The 27,825-nt window shown below is 38.8% G+C and overlaps 4 protein-coding genes across 5 annotated transcripts; 2 read left to right on the top strand and 2 right to left on the bottom strand.

Annotated features, from left to right (window-relative positions):
- The first annotated feature begins 372 nt into the window (after positions 1 to 372).
- Positions 373 to 9,082, top strand: LOC129767994 (sphingolipid delta(4)-desaturase DES1). Its single transcript, XM_055769335.1, has 3 exons — positions 373 to 620; positions 689 to 1,680; positions 8,556 to 9,082. Exon 2 carries the CDS (start codon positions 698 to 700, stop codon positions 1,667 to 1,669), a length of 972 nt encoding a protein of 323 aa, XP_055625310.1. The 5' UTR covers positions 373 to 620; positions 689 to 697; the 3' UTR covers positions 1,670 to 1,680; positions 8,556 to 9,082.
- LOC129767992 (zinc finger protein 189-like) lies at positions 9,068 to 22,236 on the bottom strand. 2 transcript variants are annotated; one of them, XM_055769333.1, is made up of 5 exons: positions 22,015 to 22,236; positions 9,799 to 10,574; positions 9,704 to 9,734; positions 9,444 to 9,625; positions 9,068 to 9,384 (listed from the first exon to the last, which is right to left on the bottom strand). In XM_055769333.1, the coding sequence occupies exons 1-5, from the start codon at positions 22,153 to 22,155 to the stop codon at positions 9,171 to 9,173; spliced, it is 1,344 nt and encodes a 447-aa protein (XP_055625308.1). In that variant the 5' UTR covers positions 22,156 to 22,236; the 3' UTR covers positions 9,068 to 9,170. The 2 variants fall into 2 exon arrangements, with proteins under 2 accessions (XP_055625308.1, XP_055625307.1); XM_055769332.1 differs by having other exon boundaries at positions 9,444 to 9,734.
- A 2,683-nt stretch (positions 22,237 to 24,919) lies between these two features.
- On the top strand, positions 24,920 to 26,490 carry LOC129767993 (peptide chain release factor 1-like, mitochondrial). Its single transcript, XM_055769334.1, has 2 exons — positions 24,920 to 25,453; positions 25,565 to 26,490. Exons 1-2 carry the CDS (start codon positions 25,058 to 25,060, stop codon positions 26,417 to 26,419), a joined length of 1,251 nt encoding a protein of 416 aa, XP_055625309.1. The 5' UTR covers positions 24,920 to 25,057; the 3' UTR covers positions 26,420 to 26,490.
- Positions 26,483 to 27,341, bottom strand: LOC129767996 (exosome complex component RRP41). Its single transcript, XM_055769336.1, has one exon. It carries the CDS (start codon positions 27,241 to 27,243, stop codon positions 26,506 to 26,508), a length of 738 nt encoding a protein of 245 aa, XP_055625311.1. The 5' UTR covers positions 27,244 to 27,341; the 3' UTR covers positions 26,483 to 26,505.
- Positions 27,342 to 27,825: the final 484 nt, after the last annotated feature.

The raw sequence follows: 27,825 nt of genomic DNA, 5'->3' as shown, positions 1-27,825 counted from the left end.
GCAGTTTAAAATTGCTAAAATTTGTATGAAAATTTTCCCTTGCCGTTATTCTGAAACTTCTTGCCGTGTTTTGAAACTAATTTAAACTATTTTCTATGAACTTTCAGTCATTCTCACCAAAACTTGCCATTATAATATAAAATTATCTTTAGATACAATTTTAGCAAAGTGACTTGCAAGCAAAAGTGATTTTCAATTACATAGAGTACTAATTTGATTTGGGAAAAATAATTTTCATTCATAATTTTTATTTGAAAAGTGTGTTCATTTCTTCTGCAAACACATATTGTCATGCCTACTTCCCATTTCGTAATACGAAGCTCAATGCCGTCAACGCGGATTCGACTTTCTTTTCATTCATGCGAGCAATTTCATTTTAGTCGTTTAGTCATTTACCATACACATGCACTAGATACCGAATATTATTCTGGGCTTCGATGAGGCCACAGTGTGGGTAAACTACATGACATACCCCGGAATAAAATTGTGTTTGTGTGCTTATCCGGCAGAAGTCAAACAGCAGAGAAAATTCACTCATCGTTGTTTGTCTAGTATGACTATCGTAGCAATTAGCATCAGCCGGGCGTAGTTTTTTGTCCAATATTTAATTTGGATGTGCGGTACGTCTTGAGGTCAAGTTCGCTCCTATTGAGGAACTTTGAGTATTTTTGAACTTTTATTGTATCAGCCTGGCTTGATGATCATGGGACAGCGCGTATCCAGGACCGATTTCGAGTGGACTTACACAGAGGAGCCTCACGCGAGCCGACGGAAGATTATTCTGCAGAAATATCCTCAGATAAAAAAGCTTTTTGGATACGATCCCCAATTCAAATGGGTTGCCAGTGCTATGGTGCTCTCGCAGTTCGCAATGCTATTCGTGATGAAGGATCAGTCGTGGAAAATGATTTTCCTAGTGGCGTATTTGTTCGGTGGTGTCATCAATCATTCCCTGATGTTGGCTTGTCATGAAATCGCCCACAATTTAGCGTTTGGTCACTCTAGGCCGATGGCCAATCGATTGTTTGGATTTTTCTGCAATCTTCCCATCGGATTGCCAATGTCGGTGAGCTTCAAGAAGTACCATCTGGAGCACCATCGATACCAGGGAGATGAAGTGATCGACACCGATTTGCCTACGCTAATAGAGGCGAAATTGTTCTGTAACACATTCGGAAAGTTTATCTGGGTGTGCTTGCAGCCACTATTTTACATTTTCCGGCCCTTGATCGTGAACCCTAAACCACCCCAGAGGCTGGAGCTGGTGAACGGCGTTATTCAGCTGATATTCAACACAATCGTCGTATATTTCTTTGGCTGGAAAGTTATGGTTTATTTAGTAATTGGGTCGCTGCTGGCTATGGGATTGCATCCAGTCGCGGGACACTTCATCTCCGAACACTACATGTTTGCTAAGGGCTTCGAGACCTACTCCTACTATGGACCGCTGAATTGGATAACCTTCAACGTGGGCTATCACAATGAACATCATGATTTCCCGGCTGTCCCGGGCCGTTTACTGCCGGAGGTTAAACGAATCGCTCCGGAGTTTTACGATACCATCCCGCAGCATACCTCCTGGACGAGGGTCCTATACGACTTCATCACGGACCCTGCCATCGGACCGTACGCCAGGATCAAGCGAAAGGCACGAGGACTTGAATCTTGATTTTGAAACAGGTAAATATGCAATTTATCTTTAGCTTTTCCTTTGCGATATGCTTCTAAATTGTTGAGACTAATTCGTATGATACCGACTCGCGGTTAAAAGATAACGCCATGCAATCGGGGGCGTGCAGTTGTGTTGGTATACTAGAAAAATCCAGTTTGTTTCATGAACGTGATGTTATGATATCATGAATTCATCAGAGATTGAAAAATGGAAATCTGATATCTATACTGCCGAAATCTTACAAAGTGACGTAAGCGCCAAAGTTGAAGTTTTTCTTTTTTTTTTTGTTAGAGAAATAGTCTCAAAAAACTGCGAGGTTTTGCAAAAATGTAAAAAATTACCCCGTAAAAGCTTGAAAACGGTATACTAGTTTTCTATGGTGACTCTATCCGGCCGGATACCGGATATTGAAAAAATTTTTTTATTAACTTAAGATAAATTATAACACAATAGCATATACACATCATTCACATGTGTTTGAAAATAATCACTGACATGTCAAAATTATTATCAACTCGTATAATCAAAGTTTCATTCAGCTCCATCGCTTTCGTTTCGTTTAACGTTTCGTTGAAGACGGCAATGAGTTGTTATTCTCAGAAGATTCGTATCAAGAATTTTTTGTGAGATGACATTGGTTTAAATGCATTTTGACTGTTTGTTAACGTTCGAGAACACCTAAATGGTCTGACCCGAAACTCGGGTCTAAAAGGGTTGCAGTCAGATAATTTTGATCATCCTCTTTTAAGTAGTTGAAACGAACTCTCCAGCGCTTAAATTTGTTGTCATACGAAGTAAGTTCGGTGTTCTCTGTGCAGTCACGTCCTTATCCAAATACTTTTTTGATGCAGGAATCACCTCGAAGATATAAAAGCCCAACGCATTTCTCCACCAAGCGTAACAGTTGTCGAGTCTTCAAATTAATGAATTTGTCGCCAATCATAATAATTTCGATTTTTGGTGAAGTAAGTGTATCCCCTCTCAGATTACCATTCCTGAAGACAGTTTTAAGTTAGTTCTCAATTTCAATGAAAATAATTGATTGCTGATTGCATGTAACTCTTACTTTTACTCGGCCAGTATTCGAAATATCTCGATACACTCACAAAAACCCATTTATAATAATATAAAGCCATTATCAGAATAAAACTGTTCTAAATTCCTTGTAGAAAACATGATACACTATTAAATAGGATTGAGTACTTATTCTAAACGAAAATTCCATACTCGTTCAAAATTTTTATTCAAAATGTGTTTATTTCTTTCTTACATTTAACACTTTATTTACTCCATTTCCACATGCCTTTTCTCTCAATTTTGTATTTGCTAACCGGTCTCGAAGCTGCCCGGATATCCGGTATCCTTTTAATCACTAGTCTTTTATCTTCAAGCATCAAGGGTCAATGCTTCTTGACGATGTTTACTTTAGGCCATGTTGTGTGTCAATGTGTGTTTTTGAATGAAAGAATGAAAATTGGTTTATTTTTCAATATTCCAACATCGTTGGAGGTATCCGGCTAGCAGCTCGGGGGGGTGAAAAACCTAATAAATTAAAAAAAAACAAAAAAAAATATGTCACTACTACAAACAAACATATGCTAGAGAGAAGTGGAGAAGTACAAATATTGCAGGCGTGAAGTGTTTTCGTTTGCACGCCAGCCACACGTCAAAACCACGCTCACGACACGTCAGCTTGGTGTGAACACATCGGTAAGAACACACACGATTAATCGTAAGCATTACACACGCCCCGCCCAAGTCACGCTGACGCCCCGCTGCAGTGCGAACAAGGCCTTACTCGTCTGCTCAATTCCAGTTTCGGATGAATTGTAACTGAGTGTTGATTAAAGCATAAATGTCGGATTTGGTGAACAGCTGCACTCTTTTAAATTCTCCATCGAAACGCATCCTGTAACAAAACACAAAACATCCCCGAGTAAACTGTTTTACATCGGATAATTTCGGACGGCATTATCTTATTCAACACGAGTGGTTCCAGTAAGCTTCATCCGAATTCGTGGAACAATTTACTCTTTATCTTATTTATTGGTAGACCCGAAAACAATTTTAAATTGCTAAAATTCAAATGAGAATTGCTACTCGATGTCCTTTCAATATATGAAAGACATACTCCTCATCCTAACTTCACTTTTTGACGTAGAACTACGTCTTTCAGGGAGGGTGCCAAATCAGAAAACAGGTCACGTTTTTATTAAATAAATTTAACGTTAATAACTATTTTCACTGTGAACGAATTCTCAGGATTTGCATACATATCAAATCGGAAATTCTTTAAGACTTGTTTGATATGTTATACATTACATCAGAAAGATGTTTGCATCAATTGATAGGAAATATACGCGTCTACCACAATTAATAACATGTTATTTTTCATGAGATGAACAATTGAATAACTGTAAAATGTCAAGCGTTATATAAACGCTCTAACTGCCAAGTTTTGATTGGTCCGATTTACGGTTTCCTTAACACAGACTTCAAAATCGATGTACCTATGGAAATCCGCTTTGCAAATATACATGCAAGTAGGGGTTATTTTTGTTCCCACCTTCCCTAACACGGACTTCAAAATCAATGTGCCTGGGGGAATTCGCTTTGTCAAAACATGCAAGTCGAAGGGAATTTTTTCCCACTGAGCTGTGTTTCCTGTGTTTCACACTGTAATATCATGTCAATACATTGCGTTTTGACCCGACAATAGCAAAGGCTGTGTCGGCTTTGCTCATGATAGCGTCTCGCAAGTGAATGTATGCTTCCTCGCGCCGATCCTGTTTATCGTAAAAATGGCGCGAGTAATACTACGATGAGAAGGCGAACGTTAGGAATATTATCATATAGAGTTTACTATTTCTTTTGCTCGGAATGCATGTCTTTTTAATGAATTAATTCTATATATATATATATATATATATATATATATATATATATATATATATACAACATTGTTAATTTTTTTTCGAGGCTTTGTTGTAAGGAACTAGTTTTGCATTTATGGACATTTATTGTTAGTACTTTTTGTAGATGGCTAAAACCCGTATGACAGCCGTGGATAATGGCGAACAAACCTAAACTAAAATTTTCGTTTATCATCTCCATAACAGACTCAAAAAAACTTGCTAGCAGTCAGTGGGGGAGGCGCGGGTAAGACGGAAATGGGGGGTTAGATGGACAGATGGTTGATTTGTATAGTTACATAAGGAATTCAAATTTCTGTTAATGAGAACTCCTTCTTCATGCTATTCTATGATATTTACACCACCCTATGACAATGAAAACTGATCAAAGGTGGAGAAGGGACACAAAAACCGAAAATCAAACATGATTCCGCGTGTAGATGTAATTTTTGCGGCTTCGAAATTAAGCATTTGGAGTGGTTTAATTTCAAAATTCAATTCGTCGATGGTTATATTTCAATTTGTGAGTTAACAGAGAAGCCATATTAGGTATGTACGGAAAAGTAAATTCATTAGTGAGCAAATTATTGAAATAATTGTACTGGTGGGGTGAAACGGACAATTGCCAGTAGGAGTGAGATGGACTGCGAAAAAGCTGTTTATTCTATTCTTAAGGAATGCCCTGCGTCTATAAATGGAAATCAAATCGCCGAAGGTGGACTGTCTAGAAGCTTATTGGAACCAGAAGCAAAATAGTTGAGGCTCTGTCCGTTTATACTGCTGAAAAGCATAATATCACTTCTAGGTGGATTAACACGATTTCTTCATCATTTCACGGACATTCGTGATGAGGTCCGATCTTGGTTGAATAAAATTATTCCTCTCACGAGCAATAAACTCCTACGCTCCATATATTACAAACATGTCCATACTCCCCCCACTATACAGTTTCGGACAATAGAATAGGACCACAGCTCAATCCAAAACAGAAAGTGACAAAACTTTGAGAAAAAAAATTCCATTTAAGTGCATCAAACCATTTACAAATTGTAAATTCCATTCTTCGAAGAAATCAAAATCATCCGTAGTTAAACCAATTGTCCTTTATTTAAAAATGCGTTTTAAGCATACTTACTGACTAAAATAACGCGACATAAAATAGGACCGCTTTAGAATTCATGGTAAAAAAAATTAAAAAAAAAGGAAATTCATACCGTGATCGATTTGCAGGGTTAGTACTTGGTGGTATAACCCTTATTACGCATCACTTCTCGCACCCGGTTCGGCATCGACTCCACCAGCTTTTGGCACGTTCTCAGCGGGATAGCGTACCACACCGCCTGGATTCTCTCCCACAGCTGCTGCTTGTTTTTTGATTTTTCGGTGTACACCTTACGTTTAACTATTTCCCATAGGTTCTCTATGGGATTGAGATCAGGGGACTGTGCTGGCCACTCCATAACGTCTACCTTATTATCCTGGAACCACTTTTTAACCGTTTTAGCGGTATGTTTGGGGTCGTTGTCCTGCTGGAACTGCCACTTTAGGGGCATCTCCCACTCGGCGTGTGGCAGCATTACTTCCCGAAGTATCTGGGCGTAGAGATGCTGGTCCATAATCCGGGCGATGGACCCGGAAAAGGAGAAACTATGGAGAAATGTGCTGTGGTCGGATGAGACCAAAGTGAACCTCATCGGCTCGGACGGAAAGAGTTGGGTCCATCGCCCACTCGGCTGTGCGTATATGCCCCAGTATACAAATAAAACATTCAAACATGGAGGAGGTAACATCATGGTGTGTGGGTGCTTTTCTTGGTACGGGGTGGGTCCCTTGTACTGGATAGACCGGATTATGGACCAGCATCTCTACGCCCAGATACTTCGGGAAGTAATGCTGCCACACGCCGAGTGGGAGATGCCCCTAAAGTGGCAGTTCCAGCAGGACAACGACCCCAAACATACCGCTAAAACGGTTAAAAAGTGGTTCCAGGATAATAAGGTAGACGTTATGGAGTGGCCAGCACAGTCCCCTGATCTCAATCCCATAGAGAACCTATGGGAAATAGTTAAACGTAAGGTGTACACCGAAAAATCAAAAAACAAGCAGCAGCTGTGGGAGAGAATCCAGGCGGTGTGGTACGCTATCCCGCTGAGAACGTGCCAAAAGCTGGTGGAGTCGATGCCGAACCGGGTGCGAGAAGTGATGCGTAATAAGGGTTATACCACCAAGTACTAACCCTGCAAATCGATCACGGTATGAATTTCCTTTCTTTTAAATTTTTTTTATCATGAATTCTAAAGCGGTCCTATTTTATGTCGCGTTATTTTAGTCAGTAAGTATGCTTAAAACGCATTTTTAAATAAAGGACAATTGGTTTAACTACGGATGATTTTAATTTCTTCGAAGAATGGAATTTACAATTTGTAAATGGTTTGATGATCTTAAATGGAATTTTTTTTCTCAAAGTTTTGTCACTTTCTGTTTTGGATTGAGCTGTGGTCCTATTCTGTTGTCCGACACTGTATGTCCATATCACTCGCATCGAAAAAAAGTTCAACTTTTTGGTCTGTTTTAATTTCAGTAAAAAAAAAACATTTGACCGATATTTCAAAAAATAGTTTATTGAATTGTAAGAAACTGCTTTCAAGTTTTGGGAAACATGAGTTTCCAAAGATACAATTGAAGATTTTCTTTAAATGTCTGTCTTACCCTCACTTCCCCTATATGTTCATTCATATAAAAACAATACAGTAAGATTCCTGCATTTTTGTTCGGCCTAGTCAATCGACCATAGTTTGGGGATTGAGCTGGACAGCACATGACATTAATCTTGTTATCAGATGATAGAAGAAAAAGGAGAGAAAAGAGAGAGAAGAGAGAAAAAGAAGAAAAAGAGAGAGATAGAGAAAAGTGAAAGAGAAGAAAAAAGTGAAGATGAAAAAGAAGGCAGAAAGAGAGGAGAGAGGGAAAGGAAAGGAGAGGGAGAGAGAGAGAGGGAAAGGAAAGGAGAGGGAGAGAGAGAGAGAGAGTGAGAGAAGATAGAGAAAGAGAGAGAGAGAGAGAGAGAGAGGGAGAGAAGATAGAGAAAGAGAGAGAGTGAGAGAAGATAGTGAGAGAGAATAGAGACAAGAGAGACAGCCCAACAATCACAGGGCAGATGGAATGTGTAACTATGAGGAAAGAAAATTATTTGGATGAGTCCTGAAAGATATAGGAGATACACAAAACAAGTTGAATATAAAATGAATTCAAAGAAACATAAAAGTACATTCACCAGTCCAAGTTTCCAGGGAAAACGTTATCATACAAATAATATAGATTAGTAATTTGTCGTTCAAAAGTTTTTAAAAGAAATCCACACTTTTGGTTGGTGACTCGTTGATGTCTCATGTGAACAGCTTAAAACTCATGAGATAGCCGCTATCTTTATTGCCTTTCGGTATTGAAGAATGAAGTGCCAACGATTTCATTTATCTATCGGTTGGCGGCGGACAGTTTGTATATTTCACTGATTCATCCAGCGAAACAATACATCCGTGCTTGTCGGTTGTGAATCAGTTTAACTGCCCTATGCTGGATTGTATTTGTGTCTCAACTGATAGCGCATCAGAAACTCAATCAATCGGTAGCAATAACTTTCGTAAATGACACGCAAACCAACCATTTCAAATTGTTTGAATGAAACAAGGCGGAATACAACAGCGAGAATGAAAGTACACAGCCCGCATGCTAATCAGATCCAACTACGTGTGGAAGAAGGAAAAATGCTGTCGTGACATAGTCCCATTAAGTTTTGATACGTGGGAATGACACAGAACATCGAATGGTCATTGATTACGATTATTACTAATGATTGACAATGTTAATTCTAATTCATCAGATCATTTCTTCTAATTGTTTTGCACATAATTTCATATCAACACAGCCTACATCACGGATTGATTATTTTTTCGAATTTTTTATACTTTCAGACCACATACCTCGCGCGTTATAGTCAACGGCACCCGTGTAAGTAAGATTTCTATGTTCAAACAAACCATACACCAATGAGGACAGTGATGGCATATTTTGTTTAGATGGAATTTGAAGTCACAATCAAGCGCGGTTAGTAAAATGTTAGAATATACTGTTTGTTTTGAGCGTTGATCGGCGCCATCGTTAGAAAACGATCCCACGGGAAGCGTTTTTGTGTAACTATTAGTATTTAATTTCATAGCATTACGGCGGCTTACGGTTCCAGCATGTTCTGTTGTTGTCCATTCGTTGTATAAAACACAGCAGCTGTTGTTACCTTTGCGCACGAACAGTTTGATAAGTCTTCGCAAATATTGCCGACCGAATTGAAATAGACGAGGAAACACTAAATGTAGATTTCTCGTTGTGGAGAATCTAGCTGTTGAGTCCTATGAAGTGAACTTGATGTTAACCAAAACCGGAACTGAACTAACGATTTAAGATTGATGTAATAAGAAAACCAAACAAGTCGTTGCTTAATAGATATCTATATTCGAAATTAAATGGACAGATGTAACAAATATACATCGGAGGACCGATTGATTGATTTGCACGAACGAAAAAGAAATCCTTCACTCAGTTATGGCAGTCGTCTCGGGAGTATTGTTTCCGGTGGTTTTGGATGATTTCGTATTCGCGGAAGCTTTTCTGGATGTTGGCGTAATCCCTCGGTGGGTTTTCATGTGAGTACGAAGATTGTCTTTCCGGCTAAAAGCCCGACTGCATATCTCACAGCTGAACGGTTTTTCGTCCAAATGTTTGGTGAAATGTTTTCGAAGATCCGCACTGCGAAAGAAAGAAGCAATACTGTTAATATTCTAGGACTTTTGAATGAACAAATATACTTCGTCATGAACATTTTATCGCAGGCAGAACATTTAATTTTAGGTTCCTCATAATGGGTTCGTTTATGTCTAGCCAAACCGGTTGGCTGGTAGTATGCCTTCCCACATACAGGACATACGTATATACGTTCCTTGAAGTGCGTTATTCGGTGTTGCTTCAGGCTGTTGAGCATTGCATATTGCTTATCACAGAGATCACATTTATACATTTTAGCACGAGTGTGGATGTTTACGTGGGAATTATAATTGGAAGTACTTACAAACGCCTTCGAGCAGTACGGACACTGGTGCCTATAAAACAGATCATTGAATGTTTTTTGGGTCGTATTATAAATATATAACGCTATCGGAATACCTTTTTTCATTATTGTGTATTCTCATGTGCTCAGTCATATTTTTAATACATTTCCCACAAATAGTACAGACCTCAGCACGTTTTGCATTTCTTATTGCTTCCTTGGGTCTACCTCGTTTCTTGCTTACTTTTACTGGGCTGATTCGGATTCTACTCGAAACTTTTTTGGCAACTATTTCCTGTGATTTATCAAGCGTTGGAGCTTCTTGATTCAAGCCAGGAATATCAGTATCTTTTGTGTTTTTCGTTTGAATTCTGGAACCACCGCGTTTTTTCAGTGGTATTATTTCGAGTGTAGTATTTATCTTGTTCACTTTGTTCCGTGTTGAAAATACAGTGCTCTTCACTACATACTCGTCGTCGCTGGAACTGTCTGACACTTCATCGAATTCAATCTCTTCAAAATCAGGACAATCATCGTCGTCATCGTTATCCATTTGTTTGTCGTCCGATTTGTCAATCTCATAGTTATCATCACAGCAACTGTTCGAAAGTTGTTCATCTTTATAATGCATCTGCTCAAAATCTGCGTCATCGTTCTCTGCTGGTTTGGCGTCGATGTAGCTAGGTTCGTTTTTCAATATCACAGCCCTGCTATCTTCATCAGTGAGGGTGGTTTTGTCGAACGTTGCGCTGCTCGTGATCGAGCGTGAAATAACTCGCTGATAAACTTCATCATTCCTCATACATGACTCACGGAACGTATGCCATTCTTCTACCGACATTCGACAGGAGCAGCATATCATGGCATTTGCGGTGGATTCATGTTTTACGATCTGCAAAGAGGTTGAAAGTGATCACAATTAAGTAGGAAATGTAGTTTTTATGCCTTTGATATAGGACTCTGTCCTTGATTTCTTAGAATCGTTGTAAGTCTGTTGAAGATCTTCATTACTTGCATAACTTTCAATTCCGTTGAATTACCCCCTATATCAAAATTCTATATAAGGGGTCAGTCTACGGAATTGAAAGTTATGCAAGTAATGAAGAACTTCATCAGACTTACATCGATTTTGTGTAATATATGTTACGCAAAATCGTTGTTTGTTTATTTAGTCAACAGGTAAAATTGTGCCCCAATGATGATAATAGAACAAATAGAGTGGCATAAATTAACAAAAAACACGTGTAAATCTATATACAGTGGAACCTCGATTATCCGCGAGCGGATGATCCGCGGTGGGGATTATCCGCGGTGGGGATTATCCGCGAAAGCAAGTTCCATAGTAGTTCTATAAAGCTTCCCAAAATTTATCAGTGAGACGTAGGTGCTTGTTCTTTTGGTTTGGTCATAGCTTTCATATTATCTGACCACTGGTGCGCACGACCTTGCAGATGAATATTTTAATGTTTTCTGTATTGATAAAACATAGTTTTCATGCTGAAATATCTTTATTTCGTGTTTACACCTAATTTTTAGTCATATATCGCGTTATCCTCGATTATCGTTATTCGCGGTGACCTAGCCAGACTATTTCGCGGATAATCGGGGTTCTACTGTATATTTGTTTCATGCGACATATTTAAATTGAAGACGTGGTAACACCTATTGAAAAAACGAGACATATTCTGCATTGGTTCATTTGAACCATAAGTAGGAGTAGGAGTAGGAGTTCTAGCAGTATTAGCATGCAACGGCTCTTATGGCAGATTAAATGGGTTTGCTCATCTCAGATGAAATTACGCATTCCAGATGACCGACGAATTTAACAGTACAGAGCTTTTAGGTATATATATATATATATATATATATATATATATATATATATATATATATATATATATATATATATATATATATATATATATATTAGGGTGGCAGCGAAAATGGTCATGTCAAATTTCAAAAACCGACCATGTACATTAGAGTGCCAATGAAAATAACCATCTCGAATTTTCAAAGCGAATTTGATTAAAAATGTTGATTCTCACGAAAAACTACCCTATGCAAAATATCAACTCAATCGGACTTCATTTACTAGTGTCGCACAGCGGTCAAAGTTGGAGTTTTGACGTAGAACTACGTCTTTCATTAAGGGTGCCAAATCAGAAAACAGGTCACGTTTTTATGAAATAAAGTTAACGTTAATAACTATTTTTGCCGCGAACGGATTTTAGCGATTTACATGCCAAACGAATCGGAAATTCCCTAAAGGTGGCCGTACACTGTTTGCCCGGAGGTCAAATATTTGTTATTTTTTGACAGATAAGGTTTGATTTGATATTTGTACAAACACTATTTTGTTTGCCACTCTTCAATTTTCAACAGTAGTAAACAACATCAAACACCGACCATGGAAAAAATCAACTGAAATATTCAAGGTAACCTAACCATGTACCGATAGGTTCGAAGAACAGACTGAAAAAATATTTTAGGCATCCAATAATTTAATATTTGCTTGTCGAGTTTTGTGTAGAATATATTTGATCTGTACACGTTGACCAAATTCTATCTGTCAAAAAGAGTCAAATATTTGGCTTCGGTCAAACAGTGTATGAGCACCCTAAGATTTGTTTAATATGCTATACATTAGAATCCCCTGGTTTGTAAATGGTTAAAATTCATGGAAACTTTGGGCGTTTCCATTTTTCCATACATTTGTTCTGTCCATTTGTGTGCTTTCCCAAACAGAGCTGTCTATAACGAGCAACTTATCGACGACCAACGAAGGGGAAATCGTAGGATTTGAAGTCGCCGTGAACAAAGGAAAAGTAGAAGAATGAAGGGGAATATTTGCCTTGAGTATAAACAGTGGATCTCGCTGAGGCAAACTTTCATTCGGCATCGGACTGTTGAGCAATCCAGTTCACTTTGCTTTCGCTGCGCTTCGATCTAAGATTGGACCCCACCAGTGGTAATCCAACTTGGATATCGTCGTTTGCTTTTTCTGTTCGTTTTTCGCGCGTTATTCGTATGGTGTGTTTTTCTTTCCGCGTCATAAATTGGACGCTTCACGTAGTGTGTGATGAGCAAGAAGAAGAGGAAGACAGGTCGAGCCCTGCGAAAAACGAACGCATTGCCAGGGGCAATAAAATTTCGAGGCAAGCGTCATTTAATGATGCACGCGATGCTGGTGCAGTGAGTGCCTTCGCGAGTGTGACACCGCATCGAACCACAGCGAAGTAGGCGATTTCGGCGCGTCGGTCGAAAATGTAAACGCTGTTACCCAGGCAGCAACCAAAATCAAGCTCTCCTCGCTCTTGACAAACACATCAGCGAATTCGCATCGATGGGTGTTACAGCAGAGTACAAGCTGTGTGGCATAATTCAGGCTTTTTCCAAGCAGTTAACATTGTTTGTTTTCCGTCACCATAAGGGCTTCGTTGGTGCCTTTGGTGCACCAAAAAATTATTTGGGGAATACCAAGCATCTTGAATGTCTTACTGGAATGTTATAAGTTATTTGGGTTCGCGTGCCAGTCGCAAAACTGCCTTCAACTAGGATTGCATTTGCGCTAATATTGATCATAATGAAGCATTGCTACTGTTTTCGAGGTTGTTATTAACAAAAAGAGTTTATTTCGCTTGTATAGTCACCAAGAAAGAATATGTCGTTCTGGAATTTTGTATGTGATTAGGTTTCGCTTGCCAGTAACAAAACTTCCTCCACTTAGGGTGACAGCTGCGCTTCTCTCGAGCATGAGAAAGTAATGCAACTTTTTTTCGAGGCCACCAATATAAACAGGAGCGTTTCTTTTGAGAATAGCGCAAACTGATGAGAAGTGTTTTATATTCCTAGTAGTTTCAAGCCACCAATGTATGGCTCTGTATGCATGCTATGGCGAATGCTTGTTTGGCGCTTGGTTTACCTTTTTACGAACGATGCCTAGAAGTGCGATTCCTTTGAAGCAATGCTAAATAACATGTAGCATGATATTTGATACTTGCAAGTATTGTCATTGTTGTTGTTTCCATGTGGTGGCAAAGATATATTGATGTAGTTATGAGATGTGGAATAATGGTGCTGGTGTAACATGTATATAATCGACTGTAGCCGAGTCTATGTCAATTGCGAAAAAGGCCACCGGAATAGCGTTCGAGGTAAATTTCCAATGCATTGCCATGAAATAAATTGCGACATACGATCAGCTAGTGTATTGTTTTGCGAGGGCAAGAATGAATCATGAATCAATTATCCTCAACTGATTCTACAACGAAAAAACCACTTCAGAGATTATTCTACTAAGCAGTTGTTTCTAAAATTTCACAGCATTATAGAATAATATCCCAAGGTATAAACGAGCGACTTATATAAAATAACAGCGTAGTTCTACGTCAACAATGCGGTCGTATCTTGGACACAACCTCCTATATATTTTTTGAAAACCGAAAAATAACCCAAGGGGGGAGGATGCCAAATGTCTTCAAATTGCATGAAACGTCGAGATCTACTGTCATCTCAAAAAAAAATTTTTGTCAAAAAATCCACGCTCTGGGACGTTGTCGTTTTTCGCAATACGAGGCAAAACGTATGATTTAGGGTGCCGATGAAAATCGTCATATCGATTTTCCATACAGGACTCCATGCGAAATGTTAATTTGCACGATAAAATACCCGTTGCATATATTAGTTTATTCGGACTTTATTTACTATTGTCGCCGATGTAAAAATTTAAGTTTTCTGAAAACCGAAAAATCAACCAAGGAGTAAAGGAAATCGGGCTTTTCAAAACAAATTTTTTGATGCCAAATGTCTTAGAATTGCCCGAATTGCTCGAAAAAATTTTTTTTGTCGAAAATTGACTTTTCGGCGCATGGTCGTTTTTGTCTGAAAAGTCGATTTTTGACGAAAATTTTTTTTTTCGATGTAATAGTAAATCTCGACGTTTCATGCGATTCTAAGACATTTGGCATCAACTTTTTTTTTTTTGAAAACCCCCATTTCCCCCCTTGGGTGATTTTCGGTTTTCAGAAAACTTGAATCTGCGACAATAGTAAATGAAGTCCGAATGGACTAATACTTTGCAGAGGGTATTTTATCGTGCAAATTAACATTTCGCAGGGAGTCCCGTATGAAAAATCGATATTATGATTTTCATTGGCACCCTGAACCATACGTTTTGCCTCGTATTCCAAAAAACGACAAAGTCCAAGAACGTCGATTTTTTGACAAAAAAAAATTGAGATGACAGTAGATCTCGATGTTTCATGCAATTTGAAGACATTTGGCATCAAATTTTTTTTTCGAAAACCCCGATTTGCTTTGATTTTGATTGGGTGATTTTTCGGTTTTCAAAAAACTCAAACTTTGACCGCCGTGCGACACTAGTAAATGAAGGGGTCAGGGTCACTTTTTCCCATACATCCATTGGCACTGTAATGTACATTTTGTTTATTGGTCCAAAAAAATGATCTGTGCAAAGTTTCAGCTCGATCGGACATGACCGCCGTGCGACACTAGTAAATGAAGGGGTCAGGGTCACTTTTTCCCATACATCCATTGGCACTGTAATGTACATTTTGTTTATTGGTCCAAAAAATGATCTGTGCAAAGTTTCAGCTCGATCGGACATGATTTAGGGGTGCCTCAAAGCGCTCAAAGTTTTGATTTATTGATCCTTGAAAATCTTCCAAGGAAATTTGAAAAATCGATTTTTTTTTCGATGCCAAATAACTTAAAAATTCATGAAACGTCGATATCTGATGTCCTCTCGAAAACAAATTTTTGGCCGAAAATCGAAATGAGAGGCAATGAAGGTATGGAAAAAAAATAATTATCGAATTTAAAGAACCGACCATGTACATTTTGTCCAAAAAAATGACATGTGCAAAATTTCAGCTCAATCGGACATGATTCAGGGGTGCATCAAAGCATTAAAGTTTTGATTATTTCATCCTCGAAAATCTAAGTAAAGAAAATTTAGAAAATCGTTTTTTTTTTCGATGCCAAATGACTACTTTGAGTGCTTTGAGGCACCCTAAATCATGTCCGATCGAGCTGAAACTTTGCACAGATAATTTTTTTGGACCAATAAACAAAATGCACATGGTCGGTTTTTGAAATTCGACGATGAGATTTTTCTCATACATCCATTGCCACCCTAATATATATATTAGGGTGGCAGCGAAAATGGTCGTGTCAAATTTCAAAAACCGACCATGTGCATTTTGTTTATTGGCCCTGAAAATGACCTGTGCAAAATTTCAACTTAATCGGGCATGATTTAGGGGTGCCTCAAAACGCTCAAAGTTTTGATTTTTGACCCTCGAAAATCTGAAAAGAAATCGGGACTTAAAAGAAATATTTTTATGCCAAATTTCTTCAAAATGCATGAAACGTCGAGATCTGGTGGTGTTGGTGGATTTAAAAAAAAAAAAGTTGATGCCAAATGTCTTAAAATTGCATTACTCGTCGAGATTTACTGTTATCTCGAAAAAAAAATGTAAAAAAAAAAAATTTCGGCACTTAGTCGTTTTTCCATCTGAAAAGTCAATTTTTGACAATTGTGTTTTTAAATAACGTGTTTTTAAATAACTGTAAATCTCGACGTGTCATGCAATTTTAAGACATTTGGCATCAAAAAAAATTGTAAACCCCCGTTTTCCGGTGATTTTTCGGTTTTCAAAAAACTCAAATTTTAACGTCTGTGACACTAATGAATGATGTTCGAATGAGCTAATATTTTGCATAGGGTATATTATCGTGCAAATCAACATTTCGCAGCAATTTCCGAATAAAAATCTAGATTTTTTTTTTATCCCATTTATTTATTTAAGGCTCATTAGCATTTTAGCTGTAACAGAGCCGAATTTTAATCGTGTACATGTCACATGGTTATCATATCTATAATTAGCACATTACACAGTTGCCATTCGCCAGTATTCCTTCTATACCATTACATATGGTACATTCACACAGTAGCCATTTAGGCGTAAGGGTATTCTTTTCTGTTCTTCCATTATCCAGTTGGACCACCGGACAGCGGAGACAGTTGTTTGATCATTGTTGAGTTATTTATAGAACAGTAGCCCGATGTGTCTGGCAGAGCAGAGCAGTTGTATGGATGAATCGATCTTATTTCGACCGTGGATCGATCTCCATCGCTGATGATTGTTGCGTGGACGTAGCTATTCTGTAACAACACAAAGATGGTCAATGAGGGCCCTGAGTTTTGAACTCACGATCGATCGCTTACTAAGCGAACGCGCAACCAATGTGGCTACGGAGACCCCCCTAAAAAAAAAATCTAGATAACTATTTTTATTGGTACCCAAAAACATACGTTTCGTCTCGTATTCCGAAAAAAACTAAGTCCCAGAGTGTCGATTTTCGACAAAAGAAAAAATTTGAAATGACACTAAACCTCGACGCTCCATGCAATTTCAAGACATTTGGCATCAACATTTTTTTTCGAAAACCCCGATTTCCTTTATTCCCCCCTTGGGTGATTTTTCTATTTTCAAAAAACTCAAACTTTGACCGCTTTGCGTCACTCTTCCTCAAGTCCGATTGAGCTGATATTTGGCATAGCGTGTTTTTTCGAGGACGTGAACATTTTGTATAGGGTAAATTTTTGAAATTTTAGGGTCGATTTTTTTCCCATACATTCATTCGCACTCATTGTACACTCTCAAAACTATAACTATGCGAAAAATTGGCAACCAAGTGCTATTAGTTACGCCTCACTGTATAAATTTCAGCCAATATCGTTCGTCGCATTCGATAAGTTATAACCAAAATGAACATGGCTGGAACAAGGATACGCATATTTCTACTTGTTTCTTATTCCACCCAACAGATCTCATTTGCTATATTGTGATGAATAAAACAAACGCTGGTCAGAAACGTATGCAATAGGATAGGTCGAAAATAGCAGACGCTGTGGAAATGTTGAGAACCGGATTTCCCGTGCGAAAATCAACGCTGCGCGAGAAGGTCTTGGGAAAGTATTCCAGATCACGTCCTGGAAAAGCAACCGTTCCCGATGGAGGACGAATAGTTGAATGGCTGTTAGCAAAAGGAAAAGCTGAATTTCCCGTGGGAATAAAGAGATTACTGTTAAGAGTAGCGTAGCGTAGAAAATCAGTTCGTTTCAATCCATTGAAAAAGGGTAAATGGTTCATGAAACGTCATCCAAGAATATTAAAATGGGGACCAAGCGTAAGCATCGTGCAGTTGTTTTCAAGCAACAAATCAGGAGCTTATTTCACGAAATTCATGAGTATTTAGAGGAAGAAGCGCTGTCCAATGTGTTGAAATTTCCGGAACAGAACAGATAGCTGGTTCCGGCCAAAAAAAAACCTCCAGACAAAAGTAATTAACACCGATCGTGAACGATATCGAGAATTATTGTGGAAACACAACCGTGCAGTTGGCGGCAACATTGATGCTATATCCGCACAAATCCTGGATTCCAAAAAAGATCTGGCAGAGATTGGCCGAAAATTGGGCCGCAGCAAGAACGGAATCGGGTTGGATGTTTCGGATTGTTCCTGTTTTTTAAGGATGTTTTTCACCCTCGGCTTGTCCAGCAGAAAATATCGTTCCCTATTACTCTCTTTCAAAATGGACATAAGTCACATGTCTCTTATGAAAAGATGCTGCTATGCACGAAAAAAAACATAATACTGGTTTGTCTTCCACAAAATTCCACTTCCCCTAGAGGCGAATGAACTGAAAAGTTTAAACCCTCTTAAAGCCAAAAAGAAGAAGAAGAAGAAAATTCCACTTAAATCACTTAGCTGCTGGACGTCGGCTATTTCCGACCACTAAAAAGTCACAGACTCAAAATAGAATGACGAACATACAATCGACATTGATCAAAAGTTTCCGGTGATGTTGATTATATCCGTTAGATCCTGATGCTGTTAATTAATCGGGTCTTATTGAGAAATCCAGTGAAGCATCAAATCTATTATTCAAAACGATTCATTATTATAACAATTTGATTATTGGAATTAGGAACACCAATCAACGGAATTAGGAAAATTATGTTTTTGCCGGTTGGAATTAGGACCAAAAGGTGCAAAATATTGTTCATCATCATAGGTGGTATGGATACAGCAACGCTCTCATCCGTATGTTTATAAGTAGTGGAACGAATACTAAACAAGTAGCACATTCAAGAACATTATATGCGCGTGAGCAGTAATTCTTAGAGTACAAAAACGTTCAATATTGTCTTAGCTGAGCGGTATATGGATACTTCACGGTATCCCGAAATCAAAATTTTAGCCGAAAATCGACCTTTCGGGACTTAGCCTGAGCGGCCAAAAAATCAAAACTTTGAGTGCTTTGCGGCGCCCATAAATCATGTCCGATTTAGCTAAAATCTTGCACAGGCCATTTTTTTGGGCCAATAAACAAAATGTACATGGTTGGCATCGATAATTATTTATTTCCATACCTTTATTGCCACTCAGGCTAAGCCACAAGAGGTCGATTTTTGGCCAATTATTTTCGAGATGACACCAGATCTCGACGTTTCATGCATTTTGAAGTTATTTGGCACCGAAAAAAATTTCGATTGTAAAAATATCAATTTCTGTAGTTAAAAAGGTCATTCATTAAAAAATGCATTTGAAGCATACTTAACAACTAAAATGACGCTACAAAATTTAGGACCAATTCCTCGTTTCGGCTTTTTCGAGTGTTGTTTCGATCGATTTTTGTATTTTGTAGACCTGGGACGAACTGAATTTGTCCGTGAGTTCCCGGAGCAGGGGCTAGGCGATAAAGCCCCCGGAAGTCCCGATGCTGACTCCGATGGATCTGAATATGCGGCTGAAGTTCGCGAAAGACCACTTAGATTGGATCGGTCCGTAGAAGGAAAAGCAGTGGCGAAATATACTGCGGTCGGATGAGACGAAGGTAAACCTCATCGGCTCGGACGGAAAAACTTGGGTCCATCGCCCAATTGGCTGCGCTTACATGCCACAGTATACGTGCGATGCAATGCGATGTGGAGCGATGAATTGGAGCTCATCGCGTGCTATGACATACTGATCGCGTCAGATCGCGCGTTTTTTGATGTGTTAGGCTGATGTCACATTAGGCGGATTCACCGCCGCGGATTCCGCGAGTAAGGCTGATATCACATTAGGCGGATTCGCCGCCGCGGATATCGCGACGGTTTTTTTCTCGATATGAATTCGCTTTCAAAACCGCCCCGCTCTGTGTGACATGGCTCATTCACAATACACTGTAGATCCTCCGCTGCGGTTTTACTCGCGGAATCCGCCTAATGTGACATCAACCTTCAGCGAACATCAGCGACATCAGCGAATAGCTGATTTTCAGTCGGAATGAACGTTTTCAAAATTAAAATTATGAATGAAAATTAGCTTTTCCATATCAAATTAGTATTCTATTTGAATTAAAAACATTTTTGTTTGCAGGTGATGAACAAGTCTCATACGAAAATTGTTTATGAAGACAATTTTATATTATAATGAAAAAAATCAGCAACAATTTTGGAATTGTATAGTCATATGGTTGAATGCAAGTCAGAAATACGTGTTTCAAGTAGTTAAATAACATGATGCGAAAATTTTCATTCAAATTTTAAAATTTAAAAACCGGCTTCGTGAATTTGAAGTCGCCACCAGACGTCGACACCATCGCGAATTACCAATTTACCACCATCTGACATATCGTGATGTCGATGATGAACTTTCATAGCAGAGGGATAGTGAGATATGCGATGACGGTAGGTAGAGTGAGATAGCGATAATCGTGCCATACACCTGGTGTATTGTGAATGAGCCATGTCACACAGAGCGGAATGGTTTTGAAAACGAATTTATATCAAGAAAAAAAGCCCGTCGCGATATCCGCGGCGGCGAATCCGCCTAATGTGACATCAGCCTATGTCATGTCCGGGCGGTTTGCATTTGATTTCCGCATTCGTGAACGAAAGAGCTTTCCCGCAAACGAGCCCGCATCGCATCGTGCTCATTATGTCCTCGGCCTAAGACTCCACCGACGAAAGACAAACATTTCGTTTTGAAAACAATTTGAATATCTGCTCCTTCTTTTATTAACAGATGCCCACTAACTACGTTTGCCAGTGTAACCACATATCATGGACGAATCAGCAGGGCGTTTTTAAAAACGTAATCCGAATGCCGGAAGCTATTTTAGACATGAAAAAATGAGAAAAATTAGAGGCCCTTCTAGGTGATTATAGTCTAACCTTTTTGTTAGATTATTTTTAAGGCATATTTGAAGACCTCCAAAACTTATCGAGTACATTCACTTGAATTTTCAATTAATGTCCATCTTTCCCACCCCCGGCGTCCATCTATCCCGCCTAGTGTCCGTCTCTTCCCGACTCAATCTTGTTTTTTCAAAGATGCCGGGCACATTCATTCTTCAAAAATTCTGCCTCAAAAACAAATCTATATATACGAAGTTTGCTGGGTCAGCTTCTTCTTCTTCTTCTTCAATGGCACTAACGTTCCTAGAGGAACTTCGCCGTTTCAACGTAGTATTACTTGCGTCATTTTTATTAGTACTTAGTTGAGATTTCTATGCCAAATAACACGCCTTGAATGCATTCTGAATGGCAAGCTCTAGAATACGCGTGATCACAGTGCAAGTCGGAGGAAATTTCTTTGACGAAAAATTTCCCCGACCAGAACGGGAATCGAACCCGAACACCCGGCATGTTAGTTATAACGCTAACCACTCGGCCACGGGAGCACACTGCTGGGTCAGCTATTGTTATTATAAAAAGAGACCTAGACTATCAATTTGTGGAGAGATTCCTATACATATATTTTTTTGGGAAATTCACGAAAGTCAACATTTACTTAGGGTGTACGTCCTTATTACCCTTCCCCTATCACGTCCAATTTCGTTCCACCCAACTTCGGAAACCATACAAAGTCGGAAAGGTAACACAATTGAAATAGAATCTTTTGTTTTGATACCCGCATCTGTCGTGATTAGAAAATGAAGCAAGAGAGGCTGGTTTATGGTGACGGTCAATTCTCATTAAAGCTACTGAGAGCCTAAACAAGTAAAAATTTTCCGATGCGTTCGTGAGAATGAGATCCATCATTTATCTGTTGAAGTTAAAGATTTGTTTCAAACGAGATAAATCTGTTCGTCTTTGATCCATGGACAATTTGAAAAATCAGTGGACAGTTCTGTTCAAGAGAGTTAAGGATACATAAACTAAGTCTCATTTACACAATGAAATCACTGATAGCAACCAATGGGCTAAATATTTAATTTGTATCATGTTGAAAAGAATCTTAGTATGAACTCACCCGAATGGATAGATATCGGAGTATGAGCTGGACCAAACAATCAGCTGCATTTGTATCATCTTCATTGCCACTAGCCGTATCATCTCCTAAGATTCCCAAGTCGGGACCGTCCTGCAGACACAATCTGCACATTTGCTTCATAATCGATGTTATAATTTTACAAACAAAAATTAGATACCGCAATACAATTGTTTACAAACGGAAGGTGACATCTCTGTAGTGAGCATCTGTCTGGAAATTAAACAGTCAACGTAGTGATCCCCGATTATCATTCGATTAATCGATTAATCGAATACTTCCTACAGAAATCGATTATTAATCGAACGAATACTGCGCAACCAATAATCGAAGCGAATGAATAATTCACATCGATTATAGTGAAAAAAACAAACGGCAGTTTTATCCTGAAATTCGATCATTATCTTTGACGCTCCCCTAAAAACGCAAGTGAAGCTCAATGCAGTCAACGCGAATTAAGCTTCGTTTACGGGTTTAGGGGAGCGTAAAAGATAATAATTGATTTTCAGACGGAATGAATACTTTTTTTGATTCCAGTTGACTTTCTAGCAAATGAAAATATTAGTCTAACTAATTATTTCTCTCAGTTTGACGATTACTCGATTATTTGGGGTGATTAATCGTATCGAATAACAAACTGCTGAAAAGTATTCGATCAGCTGATAAACGATTAATTTCAAAAATCGGGAATCACTAAGTGAACGTCATTCGGAGTGAATTTTCAATCCTGGTTTCAAGAAGTGAACAGCGTTCTAGAATTAAAATTCATTTTAGAGGTGGGCAAAACGGTTCACTTTAATGAACCGTTCAGTGACCAACCGTTCACTTAAGTGAACTAGTTCTTTTGAGCAGATCACTCACTCTTTTGTACAGTGGCGGGATATGTCGGGATATATTTGTTAGAAATAACTTAGCACAATAGAAAATCAAACTTTGATTTTGAAATTTTAATTTTGTTTGAGTCGTTATTCATTATTTTCAGCATAAACTAGCATCGTGCTGCTTTGCTTACGATGTATTGCAATAAATGCTATAGCAAAACTGTACCCAAACCGCGAACGTCCATCTCAAAATTATCGAGCACAATATGATATAATATAAAACATATTTCATATTAGCGACGCGAATTTTACTGTTTAACAAGACTGTTTAAATCAACTTTCAGCTTTCAACTATATTTTATAAGTGAGGTAGATTGGCAAAACAACTTACTGAAATATTTACCCTGAACTCCAAAGTATGAAATTTGATAAATAATTTAACAATCCAATTTAAAACCATCGTATCCTGAACGCAACATAAAAAAACGCAACAAGCGTTTTTTATGAAGCGACAATACCGACATATTATTTTTGTTGTTTCATGGGGCTATCGTTTGTTTTCATTCGTTAATTTGAGAACTATTTACCTTGCAGCACCATTCATCTATCACTCGTTCGTTTTCTTTCCTCTTACGCACCGCTTACCGTACACAGTTCGTTCTGAACTGCATGCACAGTTCTGCCAGCGGTCAGTTCGTTCTGAACTGTATTATCCAGCCTGAGGGCATCCGTATACTAGCACATAGGATTTGACAGCGTCAAACATGTCCGGGTCGCAAATGCAATTTGCGACCACTGTCACTCGCGAGAACTGCCAAACTCTCAAGCTGGTGTAAAACAAGGCACTTAACATACTACCAGGTGGGTCAAAACGTGAAGTGGTTTTCTGCAGCCATTTAAAAAATACACAAAAGTAAATTAAGACGATTGAGCACAATTTGTGGAATATACTGATACTTTATGAAATACTCATTGCTATATTCATTATATTCATTACGTTTTACGCTGCAAGCGTTTCATTTATTGTCTTTGCGTTGAAGGCACCATAATGATTTGCGCCATTTGGAAAACGAAATTAAGGACGAAATTAACACACTTCTAGAACAAAAAATAATGAATGAAAATTTACTTTTCTGTATTCAATATGTATTCTATGTAATAGAGTAATACGTTTCCTCGAAAATTGTGAAATAATATGAAACTGAAATTGTGTTTGATGCTGATTTTATATTATAATGGTGAGTTTTTGTGATTATTGTGTTGTAAAATATTTGGCAAACGCTTCATTTTTTCCGCACGCAAAACGCAAATTTTCGAATAAAGCATGAGCAGCAGCTAAATACAACTGAAATTATTGAAATAATGCAGAATTCATTCAAACCCTTTTATTTCACTTAAATTCTTTCAATTTCTTAAGTTGGTTTACATTATAATATAATACTACATTTCAAGTGATCAACCTAGGGTTCTACGTTTTATATTATCATTCAGACCCTTGTGATCATCATGATCATTACATTTCACATAAATTTTTTTTTCAAAAAACAATTCTTTTTTTAGTTAGCGAATGGGCGCACCTTGTTCCATAGATTTGCCTTGAGTTCGCCGAGTAATTTGATAGGTTTGGCAATGACAGCTAAATTTGTAGCACATCTTGACTCGCGGATCATATCCCCTTGCCCGGGGCTTGGTATTATCAGTTCATCATTCACCGTACACAGTTCGTTCTGAACTGGGTATACAGTTCATATGAACTGTTGCCCAGCAAAAAAAGAACGGCAGTTCGTTCACTCTTTTGGGTAAACTCGTTCATTTGATCAGTTCATGAACGGTTTGCCCATCTCTAATTCATTTACGATTCTCCCGCGCTCTTCAAATTGTTAAAAGGCGGTTGGATGTAATTTTTTAGCAAACGATAGTTTTAACATGATTTAGAACAATGTAGTCAGTCATCATGAATTGTTATTTTTAAATAAATATAGAATAGATTTCTGAAAATCCTCCTTCGAATTCCCCTATTTGCTGTATCACAAAAAGTTGACTCTCATAAAGATCACAATTCACAACATTAATGGAATGAATGTCATGGTTACGTTATCAGAGCAGCTGATTTTGACAGCTGCTCAATTTACCAACACCACTCTCGATTTCGCAACAAATTTCGCGTTGTTTATCAATGAAAATTCTTTTTTTAATGTGCGAAAATGTTCCTCAATCGAATTTGCTGTCTCAGAAGTGTTACCCGGTGCAAACCCTTGTGGTCGTACAGTGCATGTGTTACAAAAAGTAGGCCAATTTCCGCTTCCGTTCGTTTTCCTTCGTTGGCTCAGCAGCATCCGATCGGATCCCGAGTTGATGAAGGGTTTCAAATATCGGATGAGCATATCCAGAAGTACCTGGAGAACATTCGTTTGGAGTACTATTCATTGAAGGTGTCGGACCAGCTGAACAAGAATGATATCAAGAGGATGGCACTGTTATCGCACGTGGTGGAGATGTACGAGCAGCGAAAAATAATTGTGGACAATCTCAAATCGTTGCAGGAAATGGGAGCAGAGAAGGACGAGGATATGCTGCAACTAATGAAGGAAGAGAATGAGGTAATCTATACTTCCGAGAATCTTTTCGAACCAGAGCAAAACGGGAAAATTCCAGATCCGGATGCAAGACGATTCTATTTGGAATGAAACTAATTGGAACAAAATTTACAGGCTTATTCCAACATTCTGCGGAAGCTGGACGGTGAAATTATGGACGGCATTTTAGCTATGGATGAAGAGGAAGATTTTGGTTCACTCGTGTTGGAGGTAGCTGCCGGTGTTGGCGGCCAGGAAGCCATGCTTTTTGCACGAGAACTGTTCGATATGTACTATGGGTTCATCGATTCCAAAGGATGGGACATACAGATGATTCAAACCGAGGATACCGAGTTGGGTGGTATTCGTCATGGATCCATTATCATTAGCGGTAGGGAGGCATATCGCTATTTAAAATTTGAAGCTGGCGTACATCGAGTGCAGCGTGTTCCAAGCACGGAAAAATCCGCCAGAATTCATACAAGTACTGCAACTATTTCTGTCATTCCCAAACCGGATGACTTCAAAATTGAGCTCCATGAGAAAGACTTGAAGATTGAAACCAAACGTGCAAGCGGAGCCGGTGGACAGCATGTGAACACAACCGATAGTGCTGTTAGAATTGTACACATTCCAACAGGGATTGCCGTTGAATGTCAGACGGAACGCTCTCAGTTGAAAAATAAGGAGATTGCTAAGCAGAAACTGTTGGCTAGGATGATGCAGCAGGAATTAGAAACTAAGTTTAACAGTAACCAATCGTTAAAGAAATCCCAAATAGGTTCCAGTTTGCGAAATGAAAAGGTACGTACTTATAATTACAACCAAGACCGTATCACGGATCACCGCATTGAAGGTGGGACTGTTCACAACTTGAAGGCATTTATGGAAGGAGGGCATCAGCTGAACGATATGATATTGAAATTACAATCTGCTCATCGTAAAGAGCAACTGATGGCAATTATCAACAGTTCTGTAGACAACAATTAGGCAATATAGATTGAACAGTAACATGGTATTATCATTCAATATATCTCAATATTAAACAAAACATTGTTTACATCCCAAAAATGGTTTTATTTGCCAACGCTCCCCCAGTCTCCGGCTTGTCCTAGATGAATCACATGCTCTCTAACAGCTCTATCTATAATTTTTTGTACTTCTCGACAACCTTGTAAGGCAGTCTCGATGACATTTGGCAGATGATCCAAATGGAATCGTTGAGACATCTCCATAAATGCAATCATTCCGCTGCTTGGCAACGATGCGACCGTAAGAGTTGGTCCTCCACTCATTTCCTCCAAATTTGACACATCCATCAATGGTACTTTGCCAGCCAATGAGGCCGTGCAGGCACAAACATACTCCTTCAAACAGATGCCGGCATCGATGAGGGCCAAGGTGGCTGCATTTACCGAGGCACAGTAGTTTCCTCCGTCCGCCATTAGCACTTCTATGTATACATCTATTTGAGATTTCGGATATAGTTCCGTCTTGATCGCAGCACTTAAAGCCTGTTGCAGATGAATAGTCATCTCTTGGCTCTTCCTGTCTCCCCGGGGCCTTTTCTTCCGTTCTCCCGTGGAGAATGTAGCCATACTGTACTGGCAGTTGACAATAACTTCCTCGTGGTTGCTTTTCTTCCCTGGTGCCTGATGTGGACCATACACCGCCGCCAGAACCTTGGTGTTGCCTTGCTCAATGTATGCGCTACCGTCCGGCTGGCTGAAAACTCCCAATTTGCACTGAATTCGGCGCAATTCGTTGGGTCTGCGACCATCCATTCGTAGGCCTTCGTTCGAGAGGAGTTCCATTTGAAGTGCTACAAATTGCTATGAATAAAATGAAGGGGAATACACAAGAGAGCATCAACTGAGATGCCCGAACAACAACACGCGTTTTTTTTTTGTTTACGAATCGAATGAACACAATTGACAATGGGTCAAGTGCAGTAGAGGCTGCGAATGCGATGTCATGATTTGATTTCCAAACTATGGTCTATGGTGGTCACAGATATGTCAAGACTAGTTACTTATTTTCCTTTCGCCAATTGAAATATTGAAAATTCCCAAAACACTGAGGTATTTGCGGTATTTGTGAAATGGGTACCCATAGAAATGCGAATAACAAACTAAGGACAAAGGACACTTCAAAAACGAGTTTATACGTGGTAATTGGGGTGACATCCACTCAAAAACACATTTTCGATGAATAATTAACAACAAACGATAAGGCCGATGAAGGAGGTGAAGTATTTCTATACTCTTCGACAGGAAAGACTGAAGATTTAAAAAAAATATTATTTTGAACCGTGAGATGAGGCACAAATTGAGAAGCATACACTGGGTTCTTTTTTACGAGATTTTTTTCCGTGATTTGATTTTCCGCGATTTTCT

Source organism: Toxorhynchites rutilus, chromosome 2 (assembly GCF_029784135.1).
Source record: "Toxorhynchites rutilus septentrionalis strain SRP chromosome 2, ASM2978413v1, whole genome shotgun sequence".
Lineage (NCBI taxonomy): Eukaryota > Metazoa > Arthropoda > Insecta > Diptera > Culicidae > Toxorhynchites > Toxorhynchites rutilus.
Note: the sequence above shows the minus strand (reverse complement) of the source record. Positions and strands in the feature narration are given on the sequence as shown.